The sequence below is a fragment of the Myotis daubentonii genome, chromosome 14 (genome assembly GCF_963259705.1).
Source record: "Myotis daubentonii chromosome 14, mMyoDau2.1, whole genome shotgun sequence".
Taxonomy (NCBI): domain Eukaryota; kingdom Metazoa; phylum Chordata; class Mammalia; order Chiroptera; family Vespertilionidae; genus Myotis; species Myotis daubentonii.
This window is the reverse complement of record NC_081853.1, coordinates 58,441,099-58,465,667: the sequence shown is the minus strand read 5'-3', so window position 1 is coordinate 58,465,667 and position 24,569 is coordinate 58,441,099. Positions and strand designations below refer to the sequence as shown.

Sequence of the window (24,569 nt, the reverse complement as noted above, 5' to 3'; positions counted from 1 at the left end):
CTCTCTCTAAAAATCAATGGAAAAATATCCTCGGGTGAGGATTAAGAAAAAAAAAATTAAAACTCAGGACTGCTTTTGGCCTTTGAGAACGGATTGTCCGTTCACTCAGACACCCGGGTGGCCGAGAGCGGAGAGGCTCAGGAATGACGGAGAAGCCGCAGGCTGGGCCTGTGGGGCCTGCACGCCAGGCTCGCACTGAGGGCGATGAACAGTGACCAGTCCAGGGTCCGCCCCCCCCCGCCCCCCGCCCCCGCCCCCAGCAGCTGGGGCCAGAGCAGTCAGGGAAGGCTGGGCCTGGCCAGAACTTGCCCCTCGTCCTCCTGCTGGAGCCTGAAGCAACCAGGGAGGGACGCTGGGGCCCTGACAGCCTCCGCCAAGGCACAGGCTGCTGCTGAAACGACCCAGAACCAAGAGAAAAGTCTCACGCCACGCAAAAGTGAAAAACAATCTTTTATTGTTTCGTTAAAATAGGGGGCTCTCATGGGAAAAGAGTGGGAGGAGAGCCTTCCTACACTGTGGGCTCTCTCATCCCAGCAGGCTGGGACCGTCACCCCCACACGCCTCACCCTGTAGGAGGGAAAGCGCTCTACCTGAGGAAGTAGACCCCATTCCACTTTGGTTACTAGCATGCCTGAAAAACAAACGGCCCACCGTCGGCCGGCGACCTGCCCTACACACGTGCTCATGCCACTCAACGGACAGACGTGGGTCTCAAGTCCACACCCCTGTGCATGGCAGATGGGATGACACTCTGACATCTGGTGGCTGTTCCTGGCTGGGGATCAAAGAAGACCAGCTCCTGGGCAGCTGGCTGTAAACATGCATAGTACCTCCAGTGAAAGGCTGAGATTTCCCCTTTTGAGACTAGTATTTGGGGTACAGGAGGGCCAGCCGTCAACCCACCCATGGACAGTACTCTGGCCACAGGTGGTATCTGGTCTAGAAGCTACTGACCCCGCCTCAAACCCTCCTGAGATCCCTTAAACTGACAAGAGTGAATTCAAGTTTCAAAGCGGCACACCACATTACAGCAGGCGGAGGGTGTCATTAAGGCACGCGGTCTCAGCGAGTCCATGCACAGAGCTCTGACACCCCCCCCCCCCCAGGACGGCCCAGTCCTGCCCACCGCTCCTCTTCGGGAAGTTCCCAGCACCCGGGAGCCTCGAGCAGCCTTCGGCCTCACAAGTTGGGGGTGATCCAGTTAAGGAACTTCATGGCAACTTCAAAGCCGAGGAAACAGGCCTGAGGAGGGTTCGGAAGAGAAGAGCGAGCGGGCGTGTGACTGTTTAGACGCCAGCACCACTGGCTGGCCCCGTCAGGACAGGCCTTCCCTCCCCGCCCACCCAGGTCAGGGGTTCCCGGTGCCTTTTCATTCCCAAGAGGGAAGAAAGCGCACGGCCACAGCTGCCCACTTGTCATGAAGGCGCACGGTCTCAGGGGCCAGGCAGGGAAGCAAAGCCCCTCATCTCAGAGCATCTCAGAGGCAAATCTTCCTAGCATCTTCAGGAAAGGGAGCAAACTAGAAGGCTCTGGCTGGGGGTGGGTTTTGGGAAAACCGAGCCCCCAATCCAATCCCAGGAGCAAGCACAAGTCGGCCCCCGTGCCCTGTTCTGAACCCACAGGGCAGCACGGCTGCCGCACTCACCGCGTTGGCCGGGAAGGCGCGGATCATCACTGCCGTGAACCCTTTGTACAAGGACGCGACTCCTTCGTTCCGGACCAGCTCCCTCAGCACATCTCGGAAGCCATTGGGGTATTTTCCAGGAGGAGCTGTGAGCAGAACCCAACTGTTAAGTCTTCAGGAAGCTTCCTGACCTGACATGGTGACCACATGAGGACAGTCCTGCGCTCAGGTCTTCCTGCAGGGTCACAGCGCCAGGGGGGGCACCTTGCAGGTCGTCTGAGACCAGTCCACAGACCACACATTCACCTTGGGACAGACAGACACCAACGCCTGGAGCACTGGTGCCGACACGGGCCTCCTGCTCGGGTCGAGGGAAGGAGAGCTGATTCGACTTCTTGTCTCATTTACTTTGGGTTCAAGCCGACAAGAAAAGGAGCCTGGGGCTCTAGAACACAAGTGACTGCAGGGAGCATGCTGGTCAGATGGGTGCTGGGGGTGCTGTGGAGAGTGAGGGACCCTCAGGCCTAAGCTCTGCACCCCAGGGGCAGCCAGTTCCAGGGCACCCCCCGCCCCCCCGCCCTCCACTCACCAGTCTGGAAGCGGGACTTCAGCACGTCCGGGGGGATTGCCACCACCCAGTTGAAGATCCCGGCGACGCCCCCAGCCGCCAGGATCCGAGGCACACTGAGCTCGCTGACGCTGCGGACGGATGGACGGAGCAGAGTCAGACACAGGCTGTGAGGGGCATGCTGACCCCCCTCTGCGCAGACGGCGAGGGAGGAACCGCGAGTGAGAAGGGCCGAGGCCAGGGCTCCCGGGACCTGCAGCGCACCCCTTGAGGAGGCTTCAGGCACTTGTTTCAAATACTTGGTCCGTTGGGTGAGACACAGAGTGAGAGAGGGATCAGCTGGGCCTCAGCGGCCACGGGAGGAAAAGGGGGTGAAGCCAGGAGCAAGTCCCACGTCTGCGTCCAGACCCACTCACAGCAGGGCAGCCTCCCCACCACGGAGCACAGTGGCTCCGAGCTATCCTGCTCTCCTCACCTCTTTCCCTCTGGAGTTAAGATGTTCTTCAGCCATTCATACGTCATGAAATACATCCCGCTGGCTGGAACGTCTGTGAGTGGCAAGAGAGATGTGAGGTACATGATGAAAGTCCCCTGGGTTTCCTGAACTTAGCAGAGCCGAGCGCGCCCATCCTTCGGGCTCCTGAAAGTCCCTCAGAAGCACCCCTTCCTCGAGTGATCGCATGGAGGGACCAGATGCTGCTCTGGGGCAGTGCGGGGGAGTGAGTGTAAACACACGTGACGTCCCCTCACGTTCCAAGTCCCTCTGTGTGGTCCCTCTGACATGCCCACCCAAGCAGTTAGAACGGCACCTCGCATCTGGCCTTCCTCCAAGCTACCAGCTCAGGACAAGGGCGGGGCCATCTCTGCCTCTCCTACTGCCTCTCAAAACCAGGGAGAGCCCTAGCCTGTTCGGCTCAGTGGATAGAGCATCGGCCTGCGAACTGAAGGGTCCCAGGTTCAAGGGCACATGCCCAGGAAGTGGGCTCGATCCCCAGCAGGGAGTGTGCAGGAGGCAGCCAATCAATGATTCTCTCATCATTGACCTTTCTCTTTCCTCCTTCCTCTCTGAAATCAATAAAAACATATTAAAGCCCTAGCCGATCTGGCTCAGTAGATAGAGCGTCAGCCTGCGGACTGCAGGGTCCTAGGTTCGATTCCGGTCAAGGGCACATGCCCTGGTTGCAGGCTTGATCCCCAGTAGGAGGCATCAGGAGGCAGCCAATCAATGATTCTCTCTCATCATTGATGTTTCTATCTCTCTCTCTCCCTTCCTCTCTGAAATCAATAACAATATATATATATATTTTTTAAATGTATTAAAAAACAAAACAGGGAGAGCCCAATTGTTCCAAAGTCACTCTTTCTTCCCACTCATCCCTCCAGCCACAATTTCTACCTACGTGCCACTCCCCTCCAACTGTCACTGTCATGACTCCTCCCCTCGAGGGGCAGCCCCCAGAAGGGCGGAAGGTCCCCCATCTTTCTATGTGTCCCTGTTGGCCAGAGGCGAGACGGCCTGGACCAGGACACACAGTCCCAGCCTTGTCGGAGCCGTGTGCTGTGCTGCCAAGGCTGATATGGGGTCCTCCTCAGGTGGGCCCCTCAAGGGGACCTCAGGGGGAGGGCCTCGAGGCTTACCTCGCATGAGGGTGAGCACAGTCCCCTTGTAGATGCCTCGGATCCCGGACTCCTGGTACACCTTCTTCGCACAGTCCAGGGCACCGGTGTACTTGGTTTCCCCGGAAGAAGCCTGAATCTGAGGGGAGCAAGGAGGCAGCAGGTCAGCAGGAGCCTCACGGTCAGCAGACGCAGCAGGTTAGAGAAGACTGCAGGCGAGCAAGGAAGTGGTCAGTGGCACGGGACCAGCAGAAGGTGACTGTCACACAACCGTGATGTGGAACGCACAGGTTGGTGCGAGTCCCTATGCAATAGGCCAGGTGAAGATATCAAAAACGTACACGCAGCCAAAACCGGTGTGGCTCAGTGGATAGAGCGTAGGCCTGCAGACTGAAAGGTCCCAGGTTTGATTCCGGTCAAGGGCATGTACCTGGGTTGTGGGCACATCCCCAGTGGGAGATGTGCAGGAGGCAGCTGATCGATGTTTCTCTCTCATCGATGTTTCTAACTCTCTATCTCTCTCCCTTCTTCTCTGTAAAAAACAACAACAACAACAAAAAAACGTACACGCACTGACTAGAAAAAAATCAACAGAGGAGGAGCTGGAAACTAAGTGAAGAACTCCCCCCAGTACAAAAGCATTCCCAATAAGTGAGTTGGAAGATCTAGACAGGAGGAGACAAACACACGTCATTCACTTAGTCTATTTCAACAAATATCCATGGGCACAACTCCATGCCAAGACCTAGCCGACCATGAAGCGTGGTAAGAAAAGGTGAACTGGCCCTGACTGGTGTGGCTCAGTGGATGGAGCGTCGGCCTGCGGACTGAACGATCCCGGGTTCGATTCGGGCAAGGGCATGTATCTTGGTTGCGGGCACATCCCCAGTGGGGGGTGTGCAGGAGGCAGCTGATCGATGTTTCTCTCTCATCGATGTTTCTAACTCTCTATCCCTCTCCTTTCCTCTCTGTAAAAAAATCAGTAAAATATATTTTAAAAAAAAGAAAAGAAAAGGTGAACTGGAAGCTGCATCCAGAGCTCTCCAAGTGTCTAGATCAGCAATGGCGAACCTATGACACGCGTGTCACCTCATTTTTTTGGTTGATTTTTCTTTGTTAAATGGCATTTAAATATATAAAATAAATATCAAAAATATAAGTCTTTGTTTTACTATGGTTGCAAATATCAAAACATTTCTATATGCGACACGGCACCAGAGTTAAGTTAGGGTTTTTCAAAATGCTGACACGCCGAGCTCAGAAGGTTCGCCATCACTGGGCTAGATAGAGGTCCTGTGCAGAGCCCGGGGAGGGCCAGGAGAGGGCCCCCTCCCAATCCCAGGGACCCAGGGCCTAAGAGCCAAGAGCCCGAGGGCGGGCAGGCAGGGTGTCATTCCAGAAATGCCCTGAGAGAAAGACAGCCCCAAGCAGAATCCACAGCAAGTACTGAGCCAGGAGGAATCAGAACACACGGGGCATCAAGCAAAGAGTAATGAAAGCTGAAAAGAGAGTACAGCTTTAACAGTTCCAAGGAGAAGCACTTCCACAATAAATTCATAAACCCAATCACTGTCTTACATACCAGCACTAACCAGTTAAAAAATAATGAAAAAAAAATCCCATTCAAAATAGCAATAAAATATATGTGCATCAAGCAATAGGATTTGCATTTCCAAGGGACATATAAAAGGTAAAGAGAGAGAGAAAGAGAGAGAGGGAGAGAGAGAGAGACATAATTCTGGTTAGGAAAAGCTTCCAATTAGAAAGATGTCAATTTTTCTGGAAGATTAAAGATGGCGGCAGAGTAGGAGGATGCTGCATGGACACGCTCCCAGGAATGAGCTGGGATTACAACTGAAATACGGAAAGGCTTCCTGAATAATCAAGGAAAACTCACAGGAGAGAACCCTGATACCTACGGACCGAAGGTGGAGACCGCACAGAGACTGGTAGGAGGGGCGGAGGTATGAAAGGGCTGGCCAGGCACCCACAGACGGCAACCGAAGTCCCAGGGAGATAGCTCGGCTGTGGGGTGCCACCGAGAACTCTGGGATCTAATCCCGAAGCTGGGCTTCCCAGCAGAGATAAGAAATTTATCTGAAACAGAGTTCAGAGTAATGATGTTAAAAATGCTCAACAGTATGAAGAGATATAGTAACTATGGAAAAAGAACAGTCTGAGATAAAGAATGACATAACACAAATAAAGAACACATTGGAAGGAATACACAGCAGATTAGGGGAAGCTGAGGATTAAATCAGAGAATTAGAAGATAGAGTTGAAAATATCACTCAATTAGAGAACCAAAAAGAAAAAACAATTAAAAAACAGGAGGACAGCCCTAGCCGGTTTGGCTCAGTGGATAGAGCGTTGGCCTGTGGACTGAAGGGTCCCAGGTTCGATTCCGGTCAAGGGCATGTACCTTGGTTGCGGGCACACCCCTAGTAGGGAGTGTGTAGGAGGCGGCTGATCGATGTTTCTCTCTCATCGATGTTTCTTACTCTCTATCCCTCTCTCTTCCTCTCTGTAAAACATCAATAAAATATATTAAAAAACAAAACAAAAACAGGAGGACAGCTTAAGGGAGCTGTGGGACAATGTGAAACATAACAATATTAGAATAGAAGGTGTGCCAGAGGAGGCAGAAAAAGAGAAAGGAATAGTGAAGGTGTTAGAAGATATAATGGTAGAAAACTAACCTGGTAAAGGAAAAAGTCACACAAGTTCAGGAGGCACAGAGAACCCCAAACAAGAAGAACCCAGATCCACACCCAGACACATCATAATGAAAATGCCAAAAATTAAAAACAAAGAGGGAGCCGAAACCGGTTTGGCTCAGTGGATAGAGCGTCGGCCTGTGGACTGAAGGGTCCCGGGTTCGATTCCGGTCAAGGGCATGTACCTGGGTTGCGGGCACATCCTCGGTGGGAGATGTGCAGGAGGCAGCTGATCGATGTTTCTCTCTCATCGATGTTTCTAACTCTCTATCTCTCTCCCTTCCTCTCTGTAAAAAAATCAATAAAATATATTTAAAAACAAACAAACAAAAAAACAAACAAAGAGGGAATCTTAAAGGCAGCAAGAGAAAACTGTTACCTATAAAGGAGCTCCCATAAGGCTGACACCAGATTTCTCATCAGAAACTGTACAGGCCAGAGGGAATGGCATGAAGTACTCAAGGTAATGGAAAGCAAGGATCTGAGACCAAGATTACTATATCCAGCAAGACTATCATTCAAAATAGACGGTCAAATAAAGAGCTTCCCAAACAAAAAAGGGGCTAAAGGAGTTCATCACCACCAAGCCAGCATTACAGGAAATGCTAAAGGGACTGCTGTAAGGGGTGTTGAGAAGAAGAAACAGAGAGAGAAACCTAGCCATGCGGAATTAAAATGGCTATAAATAAGTATCTCTCAATAATAGCCCTAAATGTACATGGATTAAATGCTCCAATCAAAAGGGGTAGGGTAGCTGAACGGATACAAAAACATGACCCAACTATATGCTGTCTACAAGAAACCACCTCAAAGCAAAAGACACACAGGATGAAAGTGAAGGGATGGAAAAATTTTTCCATGCAAATGGAAAGGAAAAAAAAGCTGGAGTAGCAATACTCACATCCAACAAAATTGACTTTAAAAGCATCATGCTAAGCGAAATAAGTCAGAGAAAGATAAATGTCATATGATCTCACTCATTTGTGGAATATAATGAACAACATAAACTGATGAACAAAAATACAGCCAGAGGGGGGAAAATATATATTCTAGAATATAATAGAAGTAATCCTGTTATTTGCAGATTTTTAATATTTCCTACAACTTTTGTGATATCATACTAGGTTAGTACAGTTTTGGTAATACTATTATACTTAAAATCCTTTTATTCTTGAAATATTAATGTTTATTGCATGTAATATTATTATATGTAAGATCATTTTTCTTGAATAATTGGTGTTTATTGCATTAACATTATCATATTAAAAATCGTCTTTCTTGAGATATTAATGTTTATTGCATGTAACATTATTATAGTTAAGATCATTTTTCTTGAAATATTAAGGTTTATTGCATGTACATTATTATATTTAAAATCGTTTTTCTTGAAATAAAAAACACTGGGGAAAAAAGAAAGATGTGAATTTTTCTAAAAATAACAAAGAAACTATAGACTGGGAGAAAATATTTGTAAACCACACATCTAACAAAGCACTATCATCTAGAATAAAGGACTGTCAAAACTCAATAATATAAAAATAATCCGATTAGAAAATGGGCAAAATATATGAACAGACATTTCACCAAATAGGATATACAGAGAGCAAAGAGCACATAAAAAGAGTTCAACATCTTCAGCTACTAGGGAAATACAAATTAAAAAGAGCTGTCACTACACAAGTGTGTCAGAACGGCTAAAATTAAAATAGTGAAAACACCAGATGCTGGTGAGGATGCAGAGAAACTGGATCACTCACACACTGCTGGTGGGAAAAAATGGTACAACCCCAAAACAGTTCGGTAGTTTCTTTAAAAAACTAAACATGCAACTACCATATGATTCAGTAACTGTACTACTGGGCATTTATCCCAGAGAAATGAAGATTTATTTTCTCAGAAAAATCTCTATGTAAATGTTTATAACATCTTTATTCATAATAGCCCCAAACTGGAAACAACCCAGATGTCCTTCAATGGATAAAAAGTTAAACACACTGTGGCTCATCCACACCATGAACTCCTTAACAGGAATGAATTGTTCATACATCAACAATAGGAATGAATCCCCAGAAAAGTATGCTGAGTTTAAAAAGCCAATATGGGCTCAGCCAGTTTGGCTCAGTGGTTGAGCATTGACCTATGAACCAGGAAGTCGATTTCCAGTCGGGACACATGCCTGGGTTGCAGACTCAATGCCCAGTAGGGGAAGCAGGAGGCAGCCAATCAACGGTTCTCTCTCATCATTGATGTTTCCGTCTCTCTCTCCTTCTCCCTTCTACTCTAAAGTCAATAAAATATATTAAAAAAGAAAGAAAAAGTTCACATACTATAAGATTCCATTTACATAACATTCTTGAAATTTCAGAATTATAGAAAGAGAGTACAGATTAATGGTTGCTGGAGTGATTAAGGACTGGAGGGGGGAGGAGTGGATATGGTTATAAGAGGCGTGTGGCAGGCTGGGAATGTTCTGTGTTGTGACTGTATCAATGTCAATACCCTGGTTGTGATATTGTACCATAGTTTTAAGATGTTACCATTGTGAGAAAGCTGGGTAAAGGGCACACGGGATTTCTATGTATTATTTCTTTCCTTGTTTTTTCTTTGTATTATTTCTCACAACTGCACGTGAGTCTATTATATTATCTCAAAATAAAAAGCCTAATTTAAAAAAATACACAAAATGGGATGACAGATGTAAACCAGGAAAAAGAACTTGCCAAGTAAGTGATTAATAATCTTAATCCCAAAGGAAAAAAAATAACTTTAATCTGTCCAAAGCTTTTATAAATCAATTTAGAAAAAAGAAAAAAAAAAGAGCAAGGAACACAAATAGGTTCTTCCCAAAGGAAAAATACAAGCATCTAATATTCATCAAAACAATCAGGTGCATGTGCAGAATCTTACTTACAGAGATCTTCACTGTGGCATATAATCTGCCACACCCCCAGGTAAGGGATTATTGACAGCCATATTGCAATGGCAGCCATATATGTAATGAAATCAGTTGCAGAAAATTATGCTTGAGAAAAATAATCACAGAAAAATAATATGGTATATCAAGGGGGAAAATTTGGTTATAAAACAACTGTAGATCGCTTCTCGGCCTTTTGGCTAAGATCAAGTGTAAAACAACTGTAGTAGGTGATCCCAATTTTATTTCAAAAGATAACATTTCTTAATATACATGTTTATCAAAAAGACTAGAATTCACACAGAAGCGTAACCATGGTTACCTCAGTGGGATAGTATCATGGGTGACAAATACGTGTTTTTTTCCTTTGTGCTTCTCTGCATTATCAAAATTTTCCAGCAAGAATTGTGTATTAGCCCTGGCTGGTTTGTCTCAGTGGATAGACTGTCGGCCTGCGGACTGAAGGGTCCTGGGTTCGATTCTGGTCAAGGGCACATGCCTGGGTTGCGGGCTCGATCCCCAGTGGGGCCGTGCAGGAGGCAGCCGATCCATGACTCTCTCTCATTATTGATGTTTCTATCTCTCTCTCCCTCTACCTTCCTCTCTGAAATCAATTAAAAAAATAAAAAAAGGTAAAAGGACATAAACATCCACATATTGTATCTGAATAGAAAAGCTAGCCACCTCTCCCCATCCAGATCACAGTCTTACCTGTAACAAGCACTTGATCCGTTCTCCAGGGGTCATGATTCCCGTGGTGAATACACCAGATAGCATCCCAGCTGCAAACAGCTGGGGGTAGCTGTATTGAAAACAAAACAGAGGCAAGTACCTGTGACTACCTGCCCAGGACAGAGGCAATCCCAGCAGAGGATGACTTTGTAAGAAAAAATCAGTCCTTGGACTGGGCAGAAAGCCCAGCACAGATAAATCATATTTTGCACAAAAGCCAAGTTCCAGGTGTATTCTGATGTCAAACCTCCCAGGGCAGGGGCCTCAGCGTCAAGAGCCACGCGACGCCCACCTGTACGTGCAGTGGCCTCACCGGCAGGGAGAGAAGCTCTATGGTGAGACTCGGTTTCCTCCCCGGGGCCTGCCACGCACAGTGACTGTGGACAACTCCCCAGCTCTCTGGGCCCTGCTTTCCTGTCCATAAATCTCAGGGTTGCTGGGGGTGGGGAGGAGCCACTAATCAGGGCTGGGTCTCAGTCGGTCCCAGAGCCCCTCCCATCTCACCGCCTCTGGAGCACAAGGGCCTGGAGGGCAGCTGCGGCCACCTCCACGGGCGGAGGGGCAACCTGGTCAGTCCTAAGGAGTGAGCTCTGAGAGACTGAGAGGGTCAGACAGGGGTGGGCCCTGGACAGGCATGGTGGTCCTGTGGCCTCTGTGCAGGGAACAGGCCCCAGTGGCCAGCGATATGGCTCCTCACCCTGGCCCCACAGAATGAGCCACACAGAGTGTCCGGAGGAGTCTTAGCATCTGAGCCCACAGCCGTCACGCCCCTTCTGGCATCTTTCCTTCTGGGATGAGCAACATCAGGCTGGTCTAGAGGGAACGGGACTTGCAGCCTCAATGAACATCTCAACAGAGTCCCCCCAATTTAGCAAATGTTGCTGAAGAACTTGACTTACTCGCTTACGCCTCAGGCCGCACCTAACCTCAAGCCTCTGCCGCATGAGCCTCCGGCCAGTTCCACCCAAAGGGAAGCCCGAGCCCTGAGGAACGGTCTCAACAGCCGGTCTGTCCACACACTCACCCCAGGCAGGGCCAGGCAAGCCCAGCACCAAGGCTGACTGCTGAAAGCCAAGAGATGTATTCATGGTCTCCTTCACGCCCGTTCACACTGCTGTCCCCTGGGGGGACCTCTCAGCAAATACACGTCCCCTTGTGAGCCAGCGCGCTCCATTCTCCCAGGACGCCCACACCCTAGGCCAGGCTCACCTCCACCTCCTGGAACCGGGGACTTTCCTGTGAACGGGTGTCTGTGTGCACAGGGCACCAAGTAGACACTCTGCCTGCCTCCCCGCTTCTGCCACCTGGGGGGGGGGGGCGTCTGCGAGAGCTGGCCCTTCCTGGGCGTCTACCCCAAGGCCTGGCGCTGCTCCTTTCCACTCGACCCTCAGAGGCTACTCACTGCAGGGAGGGGACACAGCGGGGGGGGGGGGTCCTGAGTGTGTCAGCCTCCGCGTACGCAGGACAGTGTCCCTCTGATGCTGACATGATCTAAGGCAGCGGTTCTCAACCTGTGGGTCGCGACCCCTTTGGCGGCCGAACGTCCCTTTCACAGGGGTCGCCTAAGACCATCCTGCATCTCAGATATTTACATGACGATTCACAACAGTAGCAACATGACAGTGATGAAGTAGCCACGAAAATAATGTTATGGCTGGGTCACAACATGAGGAACTGTATTTAAAGGGCCAGAAGGTTGAGAACCGCTGCTCTAAGGGGAACACAGCCCACAGGCCAAAGTGCTGGCAGCGACCCCACTGGGGTCGGGTGCGTGGCCCCGGTACAGCCGCGAGAAGCCTGTTTGCAGGAGCTGCCTGTGTCATGAGCTGTAACGCTGGCTCATCTGCCCCCGCGTCCCCAACCCAACTTCTGAACGTTACTGAAAACAGCAGCTTAGCTCATGTTATCAGAGAAACGAACAGCAGACGCCATTATAACCGTGTTATAAAAATGGAGTAAAAGAAAATGGGAAACTCCCTTCCCTAACCGGGTGACGGGAAGCAAGGCTGCCACTGCCATTACTGAGCTCCCACAGGGCTGGGCCCCGGCCCACGGAGCGAGCAGACCTCACAGTGCCCGCCCGCCCGCCCGCGGGGCTGGTATCAGTACTGTCCCCGGTGAGAGGGTGAGAGCAACACGACTTTACAGAAGGAACTGGACAACCTGGCGAGGAAGGGGGGGGTGCTTTTCCCTTTCGGTTCGCAGGGCAGAGGACGTGTAAGCGGCTCCCGCGTGCGGCACTTCCAGGGCCCAGGTGGGCAGCCACCCCTGCCAGCCACGGTTCTCTCCTCGAACCCGGCACCACGGCAGCGCAGCGTCCGGGGCTCCAGGCCCGTGACCACTCACCTGAGCACGTCTTCTGGGTGTTTCTGTTGCAGTTTCTTCCCCAAACCAAACCCAAAGAAGCACACGGCGAACATGGGGGTGACCCCGATGATGGGGGCGGCCATGCCTCGATACAGCCCCCTGACGCCCTGCAAGGAAGCAGAGCTGTTTGTAGACACCCCCCCTTCACACCGAGGCCTCCTTCCTCACCTCTCCGCTAAGCAAGGAGAGGTTTTAAAAGGAAGAAAAGCCCACATTTACCAGAAATAGTTGTCCTCTTAGCCGTGGCCAGTGGGACGGGTTGGTTGGGCGTCGCTCCAAGCACCAAAAGGGCTCTGAGGGGGATTCCCGGTCAGGGCACAGGCTCGCGCTGCAGGCTGGATCCCCGACAGGGAGCACGGGGAAGGCATGATTTTAAAAACAAACAAAAGTCCCTCCCGCATCAATGCTTCTCTCTCGCTCTCTCTCTCCCTCTCCTTTCCTCTCTCTCAAAATCAATAAAAAGTGTTTTTAAAAGAGAGAAATAATTGTACTTAATGTACTGTTGGAGAAAATGGAAAAGTGTCCATTCCGGAAGAAAATCTGGCAGTACCATAGCTTTTACCAGGAAATTCTGTCCAGAAATATATGCTAAGGAAATACTCAAAGATGTAAAATAATAATAATACCATCAGGCACTTATAAGGTACCAACATTTTGGAAGGAATCTAAAAGCTCCCAAATAGGAGATAAATGAGACAAAGTGTAGAAATTCCATAAACAGACGAGCACACACTCATGAAATCACATGGCAACATGAAGAGACCATCAAGTGAAAACAAAGCTATAAAACAGGAAGTACAATGTGATGTGACTTCCTTTTTGTAAGATTACAGGTGATGAAGAAATTTCGTATTTTCCAAGTGTGAAGACATGGGATTTTCGTTGTTAAAACAATAGCGGACCGCACACCCGTTTTCACCAGCAGTTTGGTATGGAAGCAATGAGGCAGCAGCTTTAGGCACACGGTAGGACGCAGACAGACATCCCGACCAAACGAGGGCAGTGAACCAGGGAAGGGACGGTCCGGACCTGGGAGAGCAGCGGTCAGCCCGAGCGCGGGGGGCCTTCCCGAGAGGAAGCCCGTCCACAGGGGGGTGCACGAAGAGGGCGCCAGAGGCTGTTCCCAAGGAAACCTGCAGAACCACACACGGGAACAGCACGCCCACTGCCCGGCACCCGGGGAGCATTTCGGGTAATTTAGGGTACAGGGTGGCGGAGACAGCCACGGACAGAAACACAAGCGACTGAAAGCGGACATAATGATCAACCCAACCTCAGGAAAAACAGAGTTGCACAATAAATGGATGCACGTTACTCAATTAACGGAAGAAAGCAGCACATGTGTATATATAGTTGCAATCACAGAAACAGTGAATTGGATTCCATCACAAAGTACGAGGGGAGAGGTAATGGAAGAGTTAGAATCGTCTACCACAGACAGGGAGACACAACAGGGGAAGGTGTGAACCGGAGCAGTGTGTGTTGTGCAGCTCCACGTCTACCACAGACAGGGAGACACAGCATGGGAAGGTGTGAACCGGAGCAATAAGTGTGTGTTGTGCAGCTCCACGTCTGCCACAGACAGGGAGACACAGCACGAGAAGGTGTGAACCAGAGCAGTGTGTGTTGTGCAGCTCCACGTCTGCCACAGACAGGGAGGCACAGCATGGGAAGGTGTGAACCGGAGCAATAAGTGTGTGTTGTGCAGCTCCACGTCTACCACAGACAGGGAGACACAGCATGGGAAGGTGTGAACCGGAGCAATAAGTGTGTGTTGTGCAGCTCCACGTCTGCCACAGACAGGGAGACACAGCACGAGAAGGTGTGAACCAGAGCAGTGTGTGTTGTGCAGCTCCACGTCTACCACAGACAGGGAGACACGGCATGGGAAGGTGTGAACTGGAGCAGTAAGTGTGTGTTGTGCAGCTCCACGTCTACCACAGACAGGGAGACACGGCATGGGAAGGTGTGAACCGGAGCAGTGAGTGTGTGTTGTGCAGCTCCACGTCTACCACAGACAGGGAGACACAGCATGGGAAGGTGTGAACCGGAGCAGTAAGTGTGTGTTGTGTAGCTCCATGTCTACCACAGACAGGGAGACACAGCACGGGAAGGTGTGAACCGGAGCAGTAAGTGTGTGTTGTGCAGCTCCACGTCTACCACAGACAGGGAGACACAACACGGGAAGGTGTGAACCGGAGCAGTAAGTGTGTGTTGTGTAGCTCCACGTCTACCACAGAAGGGAGACACAACAGGGGAAGGTGTGAACGGGAGCAGTAAGTGTGTGTTGTGCAGCTCCATGTCTACCACAGACAGGGAGACACAACACGAGAAGGTGTGAACCGGAGCAGTGAGTGTGTGGTGTGCAGCTCCACAGAAACAGCTCCACGGCGCTTTGCTGCTTTGTTACAAGCCTTTCAGTAACAACTAAGTGCTTGTATCACTTTCATACAAAATAATTTTTAAAACAAACAGAAGGAATGCCCCTTATGGAGGGGCAGCAGTAACAGAGAGGGCTGCTGCGGGAGGGTCCACAACCCCCGACTTTCCAGAGCTAAAGGGGCACAACTGCACCAGTCGGCCCACTTGGCTCCTACAAAGGTCAAAGGCTGCTGCAGGCTGGAAGCAGACGCTGGAGGCAGGAAACAGGAAAGGGTGAACGGAGGAGGAGCTACAAAGCCGTGGGGACAAAGTCCTTCCAAAGCCCCTCTCGGGGCTCTCCACCTGGCTGGGCAGGATGCTTGGGTCCTGAGGGGCCACACCCAGCCCCCTGACAGTTCCAGCCTTCCTTCCACCATGCTGGCCCACCCAGACCCAGGCCGCACAACCAAGACCTCTCTCCACCTGGCAGCTCGGGGAAGCAGAAAGCCACGTCTGGTACAACGAAAACCAGGGACACACGCCAAGATGGAGTCAGGAAGTCTAGTTAACTCTGCAGGGAATGGGGTTTACACAAGCCATTCTCACCAGGCCCCCGGCAACCAGCACGTTGCCAGCACTAAACAGCGGTTCAATACCGTTGGTGCCCAGGGGGCATGTAAACTTGCCTCTCTTCCTTCCACAGGGCAGAGGACTCGGAGCAGACCTAGGAGCAAAATCTCCTCCCATCCCGGTCCTGCAGGAGCCCGGGACGACTTCTCCCCAAGGCTGAGTCTCCACTAACCAGTGGAATCCCCTCTTCATCTGGGTGACACCTGCTTCTCAGTTTCTACATATTTAATAGGGCATTTATTCATAGGAGAGTTATATTTTAGGAAGCAAAGGAAAAATTTTCAACAAGTTCTTTTTAAACGTGTGCTAATGAAGTGAGTATAAATGTCACTAGTAATTAAAACTTTTTAAATACTCTCAACAACAAAGATTTTTAAAAAGTGAAATTTCTAAAAATATTATTTTTATTGATATCAGAGAGGAAGGGAAAGGAAGAGAGATAGAAACATCAATGATGAGAGGAGAACCAAGATGGCGGCATAGGTTAACGCCGGAGTTTGCTGCTTTGAACAACTACTTCAAAAGTGAAACCAAAAAACGGAAGGGACATCACCCAGAACCACAGGAACGCTGGCTGAGTGGAAGTCCTACAACTAGGAGGAAAGAGAAACGCATACGGACACTCAGAGGAGGCGCAGTGCTGAAGTCAAATTCTGAGGTGCGGAGTGCGTGGAGCGGGCTGGCGGCGGAGGGCGTGGTTGTTGTTTTCAATCGGGAGGGAGTCGCAGACTCTGAGCACCAGATCCGGGCGAGTCTTTAGGGACCCAGACTCAAACGGGAGAAGCGGGACTGTCTGGCTTCGGTCAGAGCAAGTGCAGCTTTCTCTCCCAGCTTTGCAGCGGGTGCTGGGACTCAGAGAGGCAGAGCCCCTGGGGACAGGACTGAGAGCCGCCATAACTGCTCTCTCCGGCCCACCCTGTTGATCCTGTGCGACCCGCCCCGCCCAAGCCCTGTACAGAGGCATTTGCCGGATAGCCTCAGGCAAAGGCTAGATTAGCACCTCCCTAGAGGACAGAAGTTCTCTCACTGCTGACACAGCTGATTCTCATAGCCACTTGGCCTGGAGGTCAAACCCTCCCTGGAATTAGCTACAACAATCAAGATTTATCTATAAGACTGCGAACAAAGACCACTAGGGGGTGCACCAAGGAAGCATAACAAAATGCGGAGACAAAGAAACAGGACAAAATTGTCAATGGAAGAAATAGAGTTCAGAACCACACTTTTAAGGTCTCTCAAGAACTGTTTAGAAGCTGCCGATAAACTTAATGAGCTCTACACGAAAACTAATAAGACCCTCGATCTTATATTGGGGAACCAACTAGAAAATAAGCACACACGGACTGAAATAACGAATATTATACAGACGCCCGACAGCAGACCAGAGGAGCGCAAGAATCAAGTCAATGATTTGAAATGCGAGGAAGCAAAAAACATCCAACCGGAAAAGCAAAATGAAAAAAGAATCCAAAAATGCGAGGATAGTGTAAGGAGCCTCTGGGACAGCTTCAAGCGTACCAACATCAGAATTATAGGGGTGCCAGAAGATGAGAGAGAGCAAGATATTGAAAACCTATTTGAAGAAATAATGACAGAAAATTTCCCCCACCTGGTGAAAGAAATGGACTTACAGGTCCAAGAAGCGCGGAGAACCCCAAACAAAAGGAATCCAAAGAGGACCACACCAAGACACATCATAATTAAAATGCCAAGAGCAAAAGATAAAGAGAGAATCTTAAAAACAGCAAGAGAAAGAAACTCAGTTACCTACAAGGGAATACCCATACGACTGTCAGCTGATTTCTCAACAGAAACTTTGCAGGCCAGAAGGGAGTGGCAAGAAATATTCAAAGTGATGAATACCAAGAACCTACAACCAAGATTACTTTATCCAGCAAAGCTATCATTCAGAATTGAAGGTCAGATAAAGAGCTTCACAGATAAGGAAAAGCTAAAGGAGTTCATCACCACCAAACCAGGATTATATGAAATGCTGAAAGGTATCCTTTAAGAAGAGGAAGAGGAAGAAAAAGGTAAAGATACAAATTATGAACAACAAATATGCATCTATCAACAAGTGAATCTAAGAATCAAGTGAATAAATAATCTGATGAACAGAATGAACTGTTGATTATAATAGAATCAGGGATATAGAAAGGGAATGGACTGACTATTCTTGGGGGGGAAAGGGGTGTGGGAGATGTGGGAAGAGACTGGACAAAAATCGTGCACCTATGGATGAGGACAGTGGGTGGGGAGTGAGGGCGGAGGGTGGGGCGGGAACTGGGAGGAGGGGAGTTATGGGGGGGGAAAAAAAGGAACAAATGTAATAATCTGAACAATAAAGATTTAATTAAAAAAAAAAAAAAAAAAAAAAAAAGAAACATCAATGATGAGAGAGAATCATTGATTGGCTGCCTCTTGCTCGCTCTCCGGTCTCCCCACTGGCAACTGAGCCCGCAACCTGGGCATGTGTCCTTGGCCTGAATCAAACCCAGGACCCTTCAGTCCACAGGCAGACGCTCTATCCACTGAGCCAAACTGGCTAGGGCAAAAGTGAAATATTTAAAAAATAAAGCTTTTTAAAAATTCCATGTTTTCACTCTAAGTAGTATCTGGAAAATTCTGTAATCCGGTAACCCCAAACCAATTAGTGTACTTGTCTGGGGGGTGAAGACGGCTAGCCTCTCTCACTATTCCTCCGACTCTAACTTTTCCTCCAGACTTTACCTAAACGTCCGCCACCGATTCCCCATCAAACTGACTGATCCAGATTTGTATTTTCTGTGGAGAGTGGCTACAGCGTTTGGATAGGTTCAAGCTTTGGACTAATGAGAGGGCACGGTCCTCTCCTGGCAAAGACACGTGCAAGTCCCAGCACAGTCATAGCCAAAGGCTACGGTTGTAAGCTTGACCTTATGGTACGAACTTGTGGTCCCAGGAAGCTGAGTGATGTGGGCTTGATAGAGTTCAGGTGCGTGTAACTGAGTAAGATTCCAAACCCTTGAGAACGTAGTAAACATCTTGACCACGCCCTTACTTTGCCTCCTGGGATCTGGCTATAACATAAAGACTCGGCTTGCAGGCTGTGGCGCTGTCTCTCTAATGAGAGGGCAGGGTCCACCCAGCCCCAGCTTTATTCTCTTGTCTGTCTTCTTTAATCCTTCACCGCCGCCCCCTGCCCCACCACCAGGTTCACCCATGGCCGTGCTGGCGCGGCACAATTTTCTCCCACTTCAATTACTCCTCATTAATTTCCTATGCTCCAAATTCTGCCTTCCAATTATGCTTTAGTCATCCATATAAAACTGGAACCGGAACTAGCAAAGACTCCAGAGCGATGCCAATAGGAGGGCAAAGGATGGCATGGTAAGAGGGGCACCGCTGTGGGCTAGACCTCCAGCAGAACTACACAAAGTAAACCTACCCCGGGTGACAAGCCCACCCTGTGAATGTGCTCCTCCGAGTAGGCCTGCCCAGCACCAACATACAATACCTCTCTCATAAGAGTCTTCCGGAAACAGTCAAAGGTCCCAGAATACATGGGAGGCTGTCCAGGCAAACTCGGGGGCTGCGTCTGCAGTCGGACCTGAAATCAGAAGTTCAAATACAGTCATTTCCCAGAATCAGAACTGCCTCATTCAACCTGTTGCATTCAGACTTGTCTTCCCTCCCGTTTACTCAAACCCTGTCCTGACAAGTCATTAGCAGCTTTTAGAGTGACAGTTCCTCTGAGTCCTCCGTTTACTTCTTGCCTAATGTATCCCACAATGACCCAGCTTTGGTGAGATCAAGTGACAGGCCAGGAACTAGCTGATGCAAAGCTAAGCTCTAGCTCCACCCACTCCAACATGGAGTGGCATGTTAGTACATAGTTGGATAAGGCGCTCAACAAGGGCATTTTGGAGGGAGGTGGATTGAACCTCATTTTTCTTGGTTCTCACCCTCCTTTTTTTAATATATACTTTATTGATTTCAGAGAGGAAGGGAGAGAGAGAGAGATAGAAACATCAATGATGTGAGAAAAATCATTGTTTGGCTGTATCCTGCACGCACCTCCCCACCACCACCACCAGGGATTGAGCCCGAACTAGGCATGTGCCCTTGACCGGAGTTGAACCTGGGACCCTTCAGTCCGCAGGCCAATGCACTATTCACTGAGCAACACCGGCTAGGGCGGTCCTCACTCTACTGGACCTCTGGGTGTACCCAATGCTCAACTGTTCTCTCTCTTTAACTCCCATCCGTCTCAGTACTTCCTCCTTTGTCTCCGTTCCACTCCAGGCATTCTCCAAGGCTTAGCACCTCCTCATCTGGCCCACAATTCCTCTCAGAAAACTCAGATTCCAAAAGAAAAGAAAAGAAAAGAAAAGAGAAGAGAAGAAAAGAAAGCTCAGATCCCAGGGCTTCAGCTTCTGCCCAGTGATGTCACTGTGGTTTCCAGACTTGCTCTCCCACCTTCAGGGCTACGTTTCCATCTGCCTGGAGAAGCTCTCCCTACTCACATCACCCCCTGAGTCCCACCCTCCTGATGAACGTCCATTTGTGCCAGAGCCGCCTAACTACCCTCTTTCTCAGGATTTAAAACCCAAGCATCACCTCAGACTACAAATTGTTCCTCTTCTTCTTTTCTTTTTTTTAAATAATTTTTATTGGTTTCAAAGAGGAAGGGAGAGGGAGAGAGAGATAGAAACATCAATGATGAGAGAGAATCATTGATCGGCTGCCTCCTGCACAGCCCCTACTGGGGATTGAGCCCACAACCCAGGCAGGTATCATTGACCGGAATTGAACCCGGGACCCTTCAGTCCGCAGGCCGGACGCTCTATCCACTGAGCCAAACCGGCCAGGGCTTCCTGTTGCTCTTCTTGCTCTTACCACGTGAGTCCCAAGTCTGTTGGAGTAGTCCTTCAAGATGCTTCCAGAATCCTATATTATTTCCCCCTCTCTGTCTGAGGCTTCTCCCAGGCCAGGTCCTCACCCATCCTTACTTTAGTGGCTTCCAATTATGTCCACTAATTCTTTAATACTCTCCCCTTCAAAAGATAAATCCTAATTCCTCCTCCCCGTGAATGTGGGCCAGATTCAGTGATTCACTCCTATCAAACAGAACGTAGTGGTACTGATACTGTGTGACCCAAGTGCACATCTGTGGATGAATGGATAAATAAGATGTGGTAAAAAAATGTAATAGAAGTACTAGCCGGTTTGGCTCAGTGGCTAGAGCATTGGCCTGCGGACTGAAAGGTCCCAGGTTTGACTCCAGTCCAGGGCACATGCCTGGGTTGTGGGCTCCATCTCTAGTGGGGGGCATGCAGGAGGCAGCCGATCAGTGATTCTCTTTCATCAATGATGTTTCTATTCTCTTCCTCTACCTTCCTCTCTGAAATAAAAAAGTTATATATGATATATATATACATACATACATACATATATATATAATAGAAGACTAATCAGTCAAAAAATATGACATTTTGCCATTTGAAAAAACATGAAAGGGCCTTGAGTATAATGTTAAATGAAACAAGTCAGTAATAGAAACAAAAGTCCCATTTGATTTCACTTATATGTGGAATCTTAAAAACCAAGAAAACAACAAAAAAATAAAAAAATAAACAAAACAGCCCTGGCTGGTTTGGCTCAGTGGATAGAGCATGGGCCTGTGGACTGAAGGGTCTCAGGTTGGATTCTGGCCAAGGGCACATGCCTGGGTTGCGGGGTCGATCCCCAGTAGGGGATGTGCAGGAGATGGCCAATCAATGATTCTCTCTCATCATGGATGTTTCTCTCTCTCTCTCCCTCTCTGAAATCAATAAACATATCCTATCTAATAAAGAGGGAATATGCTAATTGACCATCACACCTTCACAAAATGGCAGCACCCACAGCCAATAAAGAGGGAATATGCGCCAAAACCGGTTTGGCTCAGTGGATAGAGCGTCGGCCCGCGGACTGAGGGGTCCCGGGTTCGATTCCGGTCAAGGGCATGTACCTGGGTTGCGGGCACATCTCCAGTAGGAGATGTGCAGGAGGCAGCTGATCGATGTTTCTCTCTCATCGATGTTTCTAACTCTCTCTCTCTCTCCCTTCCTCTCTGTAAAAAATCAATAAAATATATTTAAAAAAAAAAAAAAAGAGGGAATATGCTAACTGACTGCCATACCCTCAAAGATGGCAGGGCTCACAGCCACAAGATGGCGGCACCCAGTCCCCTCAGCCCCGCTGGGGTGGCAGGCACGTGGCACGGCCAGGCCCGCCCCCAGGTAGGTCCGGCCACTCTGCACACCTGCCTCCAGAGTTCCCCAGTCCCCTCAGCCCCCCAGCTGCCCAGAGCTGGCCCGAGGTGCAGGCAAGCCTTGGGTGGCAGCTGCCCAGCCACCCAGGGCCGCCTGAGGCTCAGGTAACCAGGGCCGGCCGAGGCTTACGCTTCCGGCAGTGGCAGCAGCAGAGGTGTGATGGGGGCGTCACCTTCCCCTGATTGCCAGGTCGCCTCCTACCCCTGAGGGCTCCCAGACTGTGAGAGGGAGCAGACCGGGCTGAGGGACCCCCCTCCAGTGCATGAATTTTCAAGCACCGGGCCTCTAGTCTACACTAATAGAAGAGAGACATGCAAATTGGTGTCACTCCGCTATGCCCACCAGCCAATCAGAGACTATGCAAATTAACCCAACAAAGATGGCGGTTAACACACTGTATGCAAGAAACGTATTTATATGTTTTACATATTTATACGTTCTACCAGTGTAGTAGAGTGCGGCACACGTATTAATACGTTTTTTGTAGACTAGCGGTAGAATGCGGGTAACATATAAATACGTAAACTAAAGTTATCGTAATTTTACTGAACGTTGCCATTTGTGCAAAAATTAGCAAAAATGGCCAGCGCCACCTGTTAGCGTGCGATAAAAACTACCCGCAAACAATGTGTTAACTTGCATATGCAGGCGTGGAGCCAAGACTAAAGGCTCCGGCCAGCGTGAAGACTGAAGACTGCAGTTGCAGTGGAGAAGCCAAGCCTCACTGTGGCCAGAGGGGAAAAGCCTAGCCTCAAGGCTTGGCTTCTCCACTGCGGCCGGACCAGAGGCCTGGGTCCCAGCTGCCGGAGGAAAACCGATGTCAGCAGCCAGGGAAAGGAAGACCTATTGCACGAATCTTCGTGCAACGGGCTTCTAGTATAAAAAATAAAATAAAATGAAAAAATAAACACAACAAACTCATAGATACAGAGAACAGATTGGTGGTTACCAGAGGGAAGGGGGAGGCGGTGCAGTGGGCTAAAGGGAGTTACCTGCATGGTGATGGGTAGTAATCAGGCTTTGGGGTGATCACTTTGTAGTGCATACAGATGTTGGATTATGATGCTGTATACCTGAAACTTTTTTCTTTTTAAGTAGGAAGAGGAGCCAGACAATTTTTTCACCAATGAGAGAAACACCGATTGGTTGCCTCCTGAACGTGCTCCCCTTGGGATCAACCCTGCAATCTGGGCGTTGTGCCCTGACCAGGAATTGAACCCACAACCCTCTGGTGCACGGGCCCGGATGCTCCAACCAACTGAGCCTCCCTGGTCAGGGGTGAGTAAACACTAGATTTCATGTTTCACAATGCCCTCACTCGACAGGTTGCTTTAATCTGGGTCTTGCCATAGAATGACTCCAGCTCTCGTAGGTGAAAGACAGCAAAGAGCTTGCTGTCCAAATCTGCCAACGGGACATGCCCCAGAGCCATTTCCCTGTTAGATGCCGGATCTGAATTCTAATAAGCCCCCTACACTGGCCTCCTGCTCTATGAGACTCATATCTGCTCCCCACAAGGGCACCCAGGCCACCATCTGTCAATTTCCTCCACGTGTGTCCAGAAATAAGATCAGAAGCTAGGATGAAACTCGGAATGCTGAGTCCCAGGGCATGACCTCTGGCCTCCACAAAGGCCTGGCCAAGTGTGAGAGAGGGAAAGACAGCGAGAAATAGCGAGGAGGCAGGTGTGATGGGAGGAAGACCAGGGGAGAGCCCTGATGCGTGTCCTTCCCAAAGCCTGGTTTGACCAGGGCTTCCTCTGGCCTGGCCCTGGGCTGCCGTCCCGGCTTCCTTGGCGGGGGCTCGGCCACTGAGGACATGATCGCTTCCCGCAGGGGCCACTCGGCCAACCTGGGGACAGGCTGCAGTGGCCACCGCCCCCTCGCGCAGGGAAAGTTGGAAGGAGATGGCAATGGGGCACTCTGCCCAGAGCAGTGTGTCCAACGGCATCTACGGAATGACCGTGCCTCTGTCTTTTTAAAAAAATATATATATATTTTTATTGATTTCAGAGAGGAAGGGAGAGGGAGTGAGAGAAACATCAAGGAGAATCATGAATCGGCTGCCCCCTGCTGGGGATGAGCCCACCACCCGGGCCTGTGCCCTGAGCGGGATCGAACCCTGACCTCCAGGTTCATAGGTCGAGGCTCAACCCCCAGCCACCGGCGGGCGGGGCCTCGGCATTAGCTCGCTCCCCGCAGCGGCTTAGCCGGCTCGTGCGGATGAGGAGCGTTTGCTGGAATCGGACTCCGGGGAGGCGCTGGCCTTGCCCGGCCCCGGGGCAGCGGCGCAAGGTCAGGGAGGCTGCGGGACCGAGCGCTTCGAAGCCCAGCCCGGGCGGCCGGCGGAGCCCGCACACCGCGACCCGGCTGCGCACGAGGAGCTGCTTCCCCGAACCCTAGAGGGGCGACAGGGAGATTCCCGAGACGTCTCCCGAGAGCTCCCACGGCCCCTTCCCGCCCCGGGCAGCGCTCGCGGGGGACCCTGCTCTCCGCGCCCCGCACCGGCCTCCGTTCCCGCCCGCGCCCCCGCCTCCTCGCACCTTGACCGTGTCCAGCGGGTGCCCCACAAACACCAGGCACATGCCTCCGAAGCCGCCGGCCAGCAGGTTCTTCAGCGGACTGATGGGCTTCGCCTGGTCCGTCATGGTCCGTCTGTCCGCCAGGACGTTCCCTGCCGCCTCGCTGCACAGCCCCAGTCGCAGCTCCGGCTCCGCCGACCTTTCACCCACTTTCGAGTGGGC

The 24,569-nt window shown here is 50.1% G+C and overlaps 1 protein-coding gene across 1 annotated transcript; it reads right to left on the bottom strand.

Moving 5' to 3' along the window:
• Window positions 1-437: 437 nt before the first annotated feature.
• Window positions 438-24,569, bottom strand: SLC25A20 (solute carrier family 25 member 20). The gene is made up of 9 exons (XM_059664810.1): window positions 24,369-24,569; window positions 19,027-19,119; window positions 12,519-12,646; window positions 10,152-10,242; window positions 3,831-3,948; window positions 2,668-2,740; window positions 2,214-2,323; window positions 1,646-1,770; window positions 438-1,242 (listed from the first exon to the last, which is right to left on the bottom strand). The coding sequence occupies exons 1-9, from the start codon at window positions 24,471-24,473 to the stop codon at window positions 1,180-1,182; spliced, it is 906 nt and encodes a 301-aa protein (XP_059520793.1). The 5' UTR covers window positions 24,474-24,569; the 3' UTR covers window positions 438-1,179.

Excerpts from the sequence above, each read along its gene's own strand:
- SLC25A20 (XM_059664810.1), bottom strand. The coding sequence starts at position 24,473 with ATGACGGACCAGGCGAAGCCCATCAGTCCGCTGAAGAACCTGCTGGCC. Across the intron at positions 3,949-10,151 it reads GGATCAAGTGCTTGTTACAG|ATTCAGGCTTCTTCCGGGGA; the intron begins GTAAGACTGTGA and ends TGCTCCCCTCAG. Across the intron at positions 2,741-3,830 it reads TGTGCTCACCCTCATGCGAG|ACGTTCCAGCCAGCGGGATG; the intron begins GTAAGCCTCGAG and ends TGCCACTCACAG.